The sequence below is a fragment of the Populus alba genome, chromosome 3 (assembly GCF_005239225.2).
Source record: "Populus alba chromosome 3, ASM523922v2, whole genome shotgun sequence".
In the NCBI taxonomy this organism is placed as follows: domain Eukaryota; kingdom Viridiplantae; phylum Streptophyta; class Magnoliopsida; order Malpighiales; family Salicaceae; genus Populus; species Populus alba.
The window spans coordinates 8,711,284-8,723,849 of NC_133286.1; the positions used below are offsets into that span (position 1 = coordinate 8,711,284).

General features: G+C 32.5%; 1 protein-coding gene across 1 annotated transcript; it reads right to left on the reverse strand.

The window, feature by feature from the left end:
- Nucleotides 1-3,581: 3,581 nt before the first annotated feature.
- On the reverse strand, nt 3,582-12,011 carry LOC118037948 (single-stranded DNA-binding protein WHY2, mitochondrial). Its single transcript, XM_035044131.2, has 8 exons — nt 11,850-12,011; nt 10,166-10,266; nt 9,989-10,074; nt 9,816-9,908; nt 9,445-9,539; nt 9,226-9,299; nt 5,267-5,355; nt 3,582-3,886 (listed from the first exon to the last, which is right to left on the reverse strand). Exons 1-8 carry the CDS (start codon nt 11,882-11,884, stop codon nt 3,770-3,772), a joined length of 690 nt encoding a protein of 229 aa, XP_034900022.1. The 5' UTR covers nt 11,885-12,011; the 3' UTR covers nt 3,582-3,769.
- Between the last annotated feature and the right edge of the window lie 555 nt (nt 12,012-12,566).

Here is a 12,566-nt window from a genome sequence, read left to right on the forward strand (position 1 = left end):
ATACCATTAGTGGATCCTCTAACCTTGACATTCATTTTTATCATTGTTTAATCCTCACATTAATCTTACATCTCAAAGTCCTTTTTAACTTGTTATTGTTATTATTTATAATTTATATAAATAACCTCTCCATGGTTCGATCTCGGTGTTGCCAGGCTATTTATTACTTCGACACTCTTACACTTGAAAGAGGACATCAATCTTTGGTTCGTGTCACAACTACAGGTTTAAGAAAAATAAAAGAAGGATTGGCTCGGGTCAACTCACAACTCAAGGTAAAACTTGGTCAAATACTGGGTTAAAAACCCTTTGACTTCTTGGAAAAAAAAAATTGTTGAAACGACATTTGATTTGATTGTTTTTAAAAAGAATTTTTTTAAAGTTAACCCTCGTGATCTGTGACTTGAATCTTGTTACAAATTAACCTCAAAGTCAAGTTTTAAAACTATAATAACAATTATTTTTATCATTATATGCTTTGGTTGAATTGATTAGGAATTAAGATTTTTTTACATGGAATATTTTAGGAATAAAAAAATAATAATAAATATTATCTTAGAAACATCCTCTCTCTACCCATGTTTTAAAAGTATAAAAACTCTTTAAAGTTATCTCATGAAAGTATAAATTGCTTCCATGGATATTTTAGTGGCTTGTACTTTACTACAAGTCAGGGTGAATTTTCAATAATATAAAAAAGTGATGCTCAAGTGCTATTAATATATTTTAAAGAAAACAATCCATGACTTAACACTATAAAAATGAAATTGAAAAAAATAATTTTCAATCCTGAAGAATCCAAAAAAAAGTCTAAAAAACAAAGCACTAGTAAATCAGACTAAAGTCACCAAAACTCGTGAGAGAGATCATGTGAGTAGGATAACCCAGTAAAAGGAAAAACAATGGGTTGACCCGAGGCTTAGGATGGGTCAAGTTTTAAAAGAAATTTGAAAAGAATTAACCCATTATAAAATGATAAAAAATACAAGTTGCCCCGTGACCTAGTCAATCCATGGCAAACCTAGTCAAGACCATGTCAAAAATAGTTAACTATTTTCCTTTATATTTTCTCAAAATGATGTCATCCTTACTTTTAAAAAAAAAAATTAAATAAAATCATTTAACTTGGTTAACTCAAGTCAACCCACCTAACGTGTAACTAGTACTTGCCACAAATTGACTCCTGAAAAATGAGAGGACAACATAAAATTTTGAATTAAATGGAAAAAATCAAAAAGAAAAACCAAATTAACAAAAGAATCCAAATTAAAAATAAAAATAAAGAGAATGAGGATCAAATTTGAAGAAATAAAAAAAATCAAGATTATGGATCCAAGGATAAAATTAAAAAAAAAAAATAATTTGATAAAAGGGTAAAGACTTAAGAGTCAAAATTTAAAATCAAAACATTGAGGACCTAACCTTAAATATCTGAAACTTCTAATTGACGGGTAAAATTGAAAAGAAAAATAAAATTAGCAAAAGAATTCAAAACAAAATATAAATCAAGAGAATAAAGATCAAGTTTATAAAAAAAAAAAAAAAAACCAAGATTATAGATTCAATAATGAAATTGTGAAAAAATATTAATAAAACAGTTAAGAATCAAAAATTAAAATCAAAACATTGAGGGCCTCATTTTAAATATCATCAAAATATAAATTAAAGGGTAAAATATGATATTACCGTAATAACCCTTGTGAATTTGACAATAATATTTGAATTCTTATAAACTTATTGACTAGCAATTATGTTGTTCATAGGTTAAATAATAATTTTACTATGCAAAACAACGAGTGAAACATTGAAATCTTTTTCTTGATTCAATTTAATTGTTGATAAACCAAAATCTCAAAGTGAAATCATTATAACAAAAGTTAGAATATGTGGGGAAATCACTGTAGAACAAGAGACATTTTACTGTGAATTGTAATAATAGTTTTACTTTTCATTTCTCATCTTTTTACGAGATATTTCTTTGGCTTTCTTTTTTTTTTCCACAATGAATGGATGGCGCCCGTGCCATTAAAGAGGCGCGTGTGACACTTTCCGGTGGCCAAATCTAGCCATCTCCCGTCTCACTAAATGCACAATTGTACCCTCTTTTATATGGTGTAGCACGTGCAGACAAATAATGATTGGATTGCATCCAGTGATTGATTGTTTATGTTTTTTTCTTTATTTTCTCTCTTGTGACAATTAGAGTGCACAATTGTTCTCTTTGTTTGTTGTTTGTCAAATCATACATGTTTATCATACTCAAATATGATTACGAGACTCACGCATCTTGGGTCTGGCATGGATGGCAAACCCAAGCGTTGTACCTGGCAAGCATGTCAAACCCATGCGTCTGGGTTTGCCAACTTGTGTCTGAGTCAAAAAATTTAAAATTTTTCAAAAGAACAATTAGACTACAAAAACAAACGATGCCTCATTCAAACAAGATTTTTCATTCATATGCAATAGAATTTAACTGTAAACTCTTTTTTATTTGTGCAATTTATTTTATAAATTTTTCATATTTGAAAAGGAAAGAATGGAAAAAAAATGTTGAGTTTTAAGTGATTTATTTCAAGTCTTAAAAAATAAAATTTTCTTTTTTGTATACATTGTGAATGAAAATATTAATTTTTCATCTAATTTTTTAAATTGATACATTATGTTGTAGGAAAAGAAAATATTATATATCTAAAAAGACTTATTGTCCTTTTTACTATCATAATTTGTGCAATTTTCTAGATGATTTGTTCACTAAAATTAGAGATTAATAAAAAATAAAAAAATTTAGTGAACTTGAAGGATGCGTGGTTAATGTTCCAAAATAAAAGAAAGAAATATAGAAAAGATAAAAATATATTTGGTTAAAAATACAAAAGATAAAAATACAAAATAAATATATTTTTAAAAACAATTATAAGTGAATTCCTATATTTAAAAAAAATATATGCATGAATCTAGCATGGTTGGCAGGCCAAGGCACTTGAGTCATGCCACACCTAGACGCTTAAGTCTGGCATGGTTATCATATCTAAGCACATGGACCTGACTTTTTTCTTAACAATACATCAAAAGTCCAAAAGAGATTATTAGTTAAATATCCTGGGATCATTCGACATTTATACAGTATTTTGATCTAAAACAAAACTATTATCTTTGTTTGACTCATGAAAATTATGAAAATTCCTAAACACCATAATATCTAACTAATAATTCTATATTTTAAAATTTTAAAAATTAATTGATTGATTTTATTAAACAAGAGAAGAGAATAAATTATAATTCACGCTCTTAGGCTCCAAAATGCTCAAGTCTAGCAAAGAATTAAATAAAGGTTTTAAAATTAACCTATTTAATTAGATTTAATAACACTATTAAAATATTCTTCACTCTTAATATTTTTTTTATATATTTTTTTTAAAAAAATAATATTAACCCTGATTATTCGAGTCATTAATGTAATGAAATGGAGCAGCCAACTGACCAAATGCCTTTTTTCCTAACCCCCCACGGGTAGAACAACTAAAATTGGAACGATCAAAATTAAACTGCGTCATTTACCAGGAAAAGCACATCTAAGGACATTCATAAACAGAAATTCTAATAAATTTCCAAACAGTAAATCACAAGGAAGTGAACCGAATTTTCGATTGCATAAAACTAAACACAGAATGCACTACTAAGAACAGCATGCAACTGTCCTATTAAGATGGAAATCTGAAGGCCGGAGCATGAAGTGGTTGAGACAAAATTCTGGTGGGCATGTAAGACTTCATTTATCCCATTCTAAATCAGGCATTTGTGGATCCACTTTTGACAGCTTTGATGCTAAGGTTCCAGGAAGCGGAGTAGTCAACCGATCCCAACCCATGATGTGGGGCAATGCAAACTGCACAAGAAACAACCAAGGAAGATCACACAAGAAAACAAAGCAAGGACATAAGTTTACATGCTCTAGTCATTCTGCATTACAGTGAAAGATCAGACAATAGTCAATGTACATATACAGAAGATGTTTGTATATGGATGCATGACAAACCCTTCAATTTAAACAATTAACAAGCAATTATGAGATCAGATATTGTCTTCCTGAGATTTTAGGTTTAAAAAAAGCAACAGAAAGAATCAACAACATGATTGCAGTAGACAGTATATTCAGTTAGGTTATTGGAGAAAAAAGAGGGGAGGGGGGGCACCTTGTTTTGAGGATTAATTCGTACTGCACTAAATTGTCTGTCATCACATTTCTCGCAGCTTAATACTTTCAATATCCATCAGAATGCAGAGTGCACATTATTTCCTCAAGGGCAACACTCACAGCTCGCTAACTTAAAACTACAGATATCATTCTTTTTCTTTAGTTGCCCCCAAAAATTATCATACAATCTCTAGATGCCACTTATGAAGGTAAGCTACCACCCCATCGCATATTAATTATATGCGAGTTTCTGTAGCAGCATAATCCTGCGCTAATGGTACTAATGGTTTCTTTCTCATCAATGAACATACAGACTTGGGACGGAAAGCCATACACGTTTCTTTTGTAACTGATTTGCCAAATATTCAACACTCGGTAATATGTGGGCACCAAATCAAAAGAATGATCCAGAGATGCATCTATTAACTCTGGTAAGGGATTTTTTTATCTTCGTCTAATGGGCATGTACCCACAATTGCAGCAACATTAGAAAAGGCGAGCTTCTTCTACTTGTGATTTTGACTGTATCCAGCAACTCACAAGAAAAGCAGAAAAAAAAATGCACCGCAGTGACTATGAAGAAGAAAAGGGAAAGAGGAAAATTCATGGTAAATTGTCTTCAGTCATCTATAAAACCAGGCTGCAGTTAACAGTGACAAGAAAACTTTTTTTTCCAGCTCTTCCCACGGTGACAAATAAAAATGATGCTTGTTACATAACTAGTATCACCAAAACATGCAAAGAAATTTGTCTAGCCCCAGATGTCTGTGCCCTCTATTTTGGAAAAGAAGAAAGCGATTATGCTATTAGTACATATCTTCATAAAAACACAACCAACTAGTTCTTTCTTTGCATTCCAAAATTTCCCTATCAAACTACCAGTCAGATAGCAAATTTTCTAATTTCTTCAGATTTTTTATAATCTAATATTTTATAGTTATGAATTCATACCAATTGTCAAAGATAGCCATTTTCTAGTATATTTTCTCCTCTTCTGCCTTTTGTTTTCCTAAAACGAAATCCAGCTAAATGGTAGAGGCAGAAATTAAAGAGAAGAGTCAATTGTCATACACTGCAAGCTGTCTTCAGAACTGTAAATTCAGCAGTCGTTACAGGAACAGTAAATCGTTCGGTAGTTTTCAGGATGTTGTTGACAACACCTGCAAACAGTAATTGCATATGATATAATGTCAGGTGGGAATTCTACCCAAACAAACTTTAACTTAAAGCAACAAATTAAGAAGCCACACAAGACAACAAGGAACTATCAACATCAAGTTATCATGATGCACATGCAAAAGAAGAGACTAGTGTAGGCAAAAAATTTCAACTCCAGAACTCTAAAACCAAAACTAATGCAGCAGAAGTGGCATGGGCTATTCTGAAAAAATAGGTAGGTTAGAAACTCTTCTCATCATTTGGTATCAAAGCAAGTTCTAGTCCTCCTTTTCCCATTACTCATTTATTCCCTAGATTTCTCTCCATTCAAGATACTAGAACTCATATCTAGGCTCCCTATACAGATCAAACCTATTCTAGGCAGCTCCAGTCACAAGATTCGATCAATTTGTTGTGTTGTTGTGACCAGTGCAAATTTAAATCACTTTTGCTATATTTTTGTTCAAGATTTTGAGCTTAAAATGGCACAAAGACAAAGGGGAGGAGCAAAGTGGAATCAAATGGATATTTGAAAAGGAGTTGAAACCAACCTTCTAGTAAGGAGAATGGAGGACAACAAAAAGATAATGATAGAGTTGACAAGATTGTTGAATTATGAAGACAAGTTAAGCTACTTACAATACAACAAATGTTCCCTCCTAGCAAGGTTGATCGTAAACTTAAGGATTCTCATTTTCAATTTGAGAATCCTTCTAATGCAATGCAGTTTGACAAACCTATTATTAATGGATCTAAGCCACAACTTGAACAAAGCTTCAAGGTTGAACTTCTAAATTTTCAAGGAAGGTTTGAACCCGGATGACTTTGTAGATTGATTGAACACTGTGAAAAGAGTTTTTTACACTGTGATGTAGTTGATGAGAGAAAAGTTGAACTTATAGTTATCTGCCTCCATGAAAGTGCTTCAGCTTTGTAGGAACTTTTGCAAGTCTCTCATCAAGGAGTGGTAAAGGTAAGAGTAATAATTAGGAGAAGATGAAAAAAAAGTTGTGTGAGAAATTTTTCTCTTTTAACTACAGTCAAATCCTCTACAAAAGCTTGCTAAACATCAAGCAAGTAGGAAGCACGGAAGAGTACACCAATTTATTCTATCAACTCATTTCTAGAGTTGATTTGAATGAAAATAAGCAACAAAAGACTATAAAAATAAGCAACCATTTGTTGATAGAACAACTTGAAGATAAACAACTCATTTCTATAAAAATATGCCTTTGAAACATTCTACAAGCTTTGCAAGACAAGAACATCTTGAATTGAGGGTTTAATCAACTCAAATAATAAGCAACCATTTGTTGTTTATTTTCATTCAAATCAACTCTAGAGATGAGTTGATAGAATGAATTGGTATACTCTTCCATGCTCCTCATTTGTTTAAGGTTGTGTACGGATTTGTTGAGGGTTTGAGTGTAGTTAAAAGGGAGAAATTACCAATGCTACTTTTTCTTCATCTTCTCCCAAGCACTTTCCTTGAGGCAAGTAATCACAAAGCTATTAACATCAAGCCTGCCAAGCTACATTGCACCAAAATGATTCTCAAACTAGGAATGAGAATCCTAAAATTCATAATCAACCTCACTAAGAGAGACCATTCATTGTATAAGACCTACTAAGGAGCTCAACTTTCCTTTGTAATTCAGCAATCTTGTCAATTCTACCATCATTTTGTTTTTGTCCACCATTCCTCCCTACTTAAAAGGTTGGCTTCAATTCCTTCCCAAACATCCATTTGACACCCCTTGCTCCACCCCTCCATCCTCTCTCTTTTTGTGCCATTTTAAGCTCAAAATCTTGAACAAAATCCAGCACAGGTTATTAAATCTACTAATCAAATCTCATGACCGAAGTTGTCCAGAACAAGTTGAGTATGTATGGGAAGCCCAGATGTGATCCTAGTTTGGAAAAAAGGAAAGTTGGAAGTAGAAATGCTAGAATTGATAGGAAGTGAGAAGAAATACAGAAACTTTAGAGAGAAACTCTGTTCTTACAATAGAGATTACCAAATAATATTCAGGATTGACTAAGAATACAATCTAAGACCTAATTTATTATGTTTTCTACAGCTGTAAACAACCAACAACAATAGTAAGAAAAAAAAACTACAGCCATAACTTAACATTAAAAGAGATAAAAGTGAAGAGTTACGGCTCAAAATCCAGCCGTAAACCCAATCACATTCAACCCACAAATCCTGCACGAAATCAGCAAGGAATCATCAATTTAGTCCACATTTCAGCTGCACACCATTCTAGATCTTGCTGGAAATCAGCAATTTAGTCTACATTTCTAGTTGCACATCAGCTTTAAAGGCTATTATAAAAAACTAGGTAGGTTAGTCAAATAAATAAATAAAATAAAAATGGTTTGAAACTAGATGGGATGGATAAGAAAGAAATATTGATTAATAGAGAGGATAAATAGCATCATTAGACTCTTCCTATGAATCACCAACTAAGTTACTTCCACATGAAGTACTTTAAAGCTAAGTGATTAAAGCAAATAAAATCAAGGTGTTACCTACCTTGATTAACTATTTCTCATCAAAGTTACATCAATCAATCAACTAGTTGGCTATTTCTTCTATGCATTTCAAAATGAAGAATATAATGTAATGCCATCAAGCTTACAAAGTATAAGTTACAGAATCCCACTGGATGCCACACCCTTTCAAAACAAATTGAATACAAAACAGTCATCGATTCATTACACGGAGCTTAAGACACGTCAACTGGGAAATGTCCACATTCAAAATATGGTCCAAGAATGAAACTCGGTTAAGCAGCCTGTGATATTGCCAATCTCAGTTAATTTCAAAGAGAGTGCTGCATTCAGCAAAGTTTGAGAGTGCAGCCACTACAATCAAATGCTAGTGAGTGCCTTAAAGCCTACAAGTTATCAGCTCTTGTTTCCCATCCCATAATAGTTTCATCAAGGAGTAGGTTACCCATCAAGGATATTCACAAGCATTCCTCATTAGGTAAAAACGATATTACATTTAAAATCACAGCAATTAGCTTCTTTTCAAAAAAATGAAAAAACTCATATGCGTCTGAACTTAGAATAGGATTTTATTCTTTTTAGTAAATTCCAAGATTTCAAAGCTTAGAACAGGGTTTAATACAAAAGCAGAGTTGACAGTGGCATAATCTCTGTTTTTCTTTGTTCCAAGCTTCTTCTCATACATTTTAGTCATCTAGAACAATTTGCTTCTAATTTGAGATCTCATATTATGAGCAACAATGTTCGCAAATGAAACAAAAATTTGCAGCATGAATACAGTTACGTAGAAATTTCTTAGTTGAAACAAGTTATGCATAGGACTAAATAAGCATAGGTTAGCTTCGACATGATTGTTAGTAATGGCTATGATGTTCCATTTGAGAACATAATAGAAAGTGGAAAAATGTAGTCAATAAAGAGAATTTCAAAGAGAATAGTTTTCATACATCCTTTTATTTAAATCCATTTTAGGCTTAGTTAAATTACAATAAAAAATGATGGCATTAATGATTCTAAGATAAGGGAAAATAGGAATCACTTCTGTGGAACTGTAGTAGAAACTTTGAATGGTAGACTAACAAGGTTAGCTCACAAGTCAGCTGGCAACAGCTAAGGAAAGGGGGAATCTCTAAAGCATATAGGATTTCCTTGATATAACAGTACTCGTTCAACTATGAATAAAAATTTTATGTAGTTCTTAAACTTGCACAAAATATTTTATGCTGGTCCATTAAAAAATCTATTTTTGGATTTAAAATATTTAAGAAAATCCCAAAAAATCTAAAATGAACACTAGACAAAAGGAGATTAAAATTTCAAACCAAACAAGATCATGAGCAGGATCAAAAGCTTACTTAATGAAACAAAATAGCCACTACCATCTGCGTGTGGCTTAATTGATAAGTTCTTTCTCACTTGGCCAGCATTGCTGTGGAAAAAATTAGCTGCTTAGAAATGGATGGTATCACAACAGAAACAATAGCATAACTGTCTCGAGAAACAGAGCATGATCTTGAACTAGTTGTACAGATTACCCACACACACATGTGAATATGGTGATGCAGAAAATTAACCTTGACAACATTGAGGGATCATGGAAGAATTCACAAGAATCTTTGGGACCCGTGCTTATCAAAGATCCCACTTCTGTTGCTGATAGAGCAAACTTCTACAAAATATCAACAGAACTTGTCATTAAGCTTCATAGAGCTTGCAGAGATGCAAATGAGGGTGGGGGGATTTCTAGGCCATCTCCTGATGAGTCAATGGCTAAAACTAGACTCTTTACTATGCTCAAATCTGGTATGAGTGATTTGTTTTTAATAGAGTTTGAAGAAAGAATGATGAATGGGGAGGTCAAGTCCATCCTGTGGTGAAAAAATCACATGGCATGGGAATCATTTATGAGTAAGATAGTAGTGATGGAAAAATCAAGAAAATTTACCTGTCTCTTTTCATAGTCATACTTACGCTCACCTATAGCAGGCAAGAAAGTTAACATCATAGAACCACGTCGGTCAACTCTAAGATTCCCAGACTGTTAAGAAAGAAGAACAATGAGGAGCAACCCAATTTGAGCTAGACAGAAGTATATGAGCAACATAAGGTTATACTTACACCAAACTTAGAGAAAGTTGGAAGAACAGGTTCAACAGAGAGCGCAGCTTTACCCTTGAAAACAGAATAAGGAGCAAATACACGATCTGCAAACTTTCCAGTTTTAGTTGCATAACAAGACATAGTATCCAAACTTGCAAGACACCTAGGAAACCATTTGTATGGATGCCTCGGTACCTTGAATAGAACTCTTCCCACCAGTAGAAATGCCAGCCTGGAAAGTTAAAGCATGCAATGCTGAACCATCTCTAACATCAGTAGGTTTCCCAACTGCATTCCTGTTTAGACAATAAAAATCACCATAAAGTGCAGAAACCAATACAACCAATAATGCAATGAACTCCAAGGATTTGAAACAACTCCAAAACACCACCAGATTCATGTATTACTTCAGACAACATGTTCTGTTTAAAGGGTATTTAGCTAAAATCAAATTGAATAAAATATATATAATAAAGAAACAAAAACCTAAACATTTCAAAAGTTGGAAACAACTTCTATATATGGAGCAGCATTATAAGAAATTAGCTACCAGCAAGAGAATGGTAAGAGAAAATTAACATAAAAAGTTTGGAAACCATGATATACATTGTACTTTCAGCAGGTAAGGTATCAAAATGTTTATAAATCCTCTTTATCCAGAAATTAACACTAGGATTCCAAAGATGGAGTGAAGAAACTCCAAAAACACGGGGAGAGATGGGGAGGGGAACCTTCTAAAAGCACAATTTAAGTTGACATTCAGATGCATTAGTTTCAAGGCTTCCAATAAAGTAAAGATTCATAAGCCAACTTTTTTGTAGCACATCCCTTTATTAGTTAAAAAGGAGGAAGAGCGGGATGGGAATTGTTGATAGGGAAGAGAGAAGAAGAAAGCAACTTCCTAACCAAATTCAGATGGAATAGCATTCCTCTTACAGCCATATATCCAAGGCTATTGAAAATGAACGGGAAAAAAAAAAAGAATTATGACCACAATTACCTCAATATTCTAGGATTAGTGAAAGGATAGTTTTCAATCAAAGGGACTATAACAGGTGTATACTTAAAATTACAGAAATTCTCTCCTGCTGGCTATTTGTGTGCATTGTACTATACTCATGCATATACGTAAGACAAATGTCAATCAAGTTAAATCCCACTCCAAAGTGGCACTCTCATGGACTGAAGCCAAGCTGAAAAATCTTTGAGTGTTTCCATAAGTTTTCCCCTTTCAAAATCACTGCCAAAGTATTTATTAACATCAAGAATTATGTTAACACAAAGGAAATAGAAGGTCCTAATAACGTTTTCAAGGTCTAAGAATTATGCCCTCTAATAATGCTGGGGTTCAACGGAAAAAAAATTTAACCTTGTTCCCCACACACCACTACTGCTAAGATAATAATATAGTTCATACAATGTAGAATTTCTTGTTCAAGGTGTAATAATAATGGAAAAACGAGGATATAGATTTCCTCCTATAGAACTTCTACTAAAGAGATCGTGCAGGCAAGCAGCGCTTTTTGGTAGATGGGAGAACCCAATTTATTTTTATTTTTAAAAAAAAAAGTAATCAAGAAATGCAGAGCGTGATTTATGACAAGCCAAACCCAAAGTCCACCTCAAAGAAAGATTGAGAACTAACTAGGCATTCCATTTAAACACAACCATAAAAAGCATTGAATAAAAGTGTAGTCCAATATTCCACATTTCAATCTAAAAATTAAAAAAAAAAATTACGTGAAAAAACAGGGAGGAGAGCATGGATGGAGAGGAAGAGGAGAATGGAGCTAGCTAACTAGGGTTTTATTATTTTCAGTTATAATAATAATACTAATAAGAATAATAATAATAATAAGAAGAAGAAGAAGAAGAATACCTGTTGGAGTTCAGAAGTCTCGATAGTTTCATCATCTTTGATGCAGAGAGTGAGAAAGGGGAGGGTTTTGAAGAGTGTGAATGAGTTAGGGTTCTAGAGTGAGGTTGGGCAAAAGGAAGAGAGAGGAAGCGGGAGCAAATGGGCCGCGCGGGTCTGTTTTCAAAAACTTATTTTTTTTATTTGTGGTCATTGGAATAAGTACTAATAAAAATAGGTTAATTATATAAACTCTTTATGCAAGTTACCTTTTTTTTTACCTCAATTCCTTTAAAATTATACTTTATATCTTATATTTTATAAGTTTAATAACATTTTATAATCTCAATTACTTGCGCAAAGAAAAAAATTAATAAAAAAAATAAATTATTTACCTAATTATATTATATTATAATTAATTACTAAAGAGTTTTTATGTTAAATATTATAATTTTATCATCAAATTAAAAAAAAAATCTAAACACCATCTCATCTTTGTTTTTTTTAAGACACATCGGCTGATGCCAATTAAAAAAATTCATGAATCTCAAGTCTAGAAATTCATTAATCTCATACCCCATGTACAATCTCACATTCTCCATCCCTTTGTAATAAATAAAGCACAAAAGATTATGTTAAAAACCCAAATAGCTTCAACTTGTTTCAACAAAAATATATTCAAACCCAAATAGCTATGAGTCATCCAAGTCCAATACAATTAGCTCAATCATGCTAGTGAGT

Bases quoted from the DNA above. Each gene is read 5' to 3' on its own strand.
- LOC118037948 (XM_035044131.2), bottom strand. From the start codon at position 11,884: ATGATGAAACTATCGAGACTTCTGAACTCCAACAG. The intron at 9,909-9,988 runs GTAAGTATAACC...CTTTCTTAACAG, and splicing joins CAACTTTCTCTAAGTTTGGT to TCTGGGAATCTTAGAGTTGA. The intron at 5,356-9,225 runs GTAAGCTTTTGA...TACTGTTTGCAG, and splicing joins TGGCTATTTTGTTTCATTAA to GTGTTGTCAACAACATCCTG.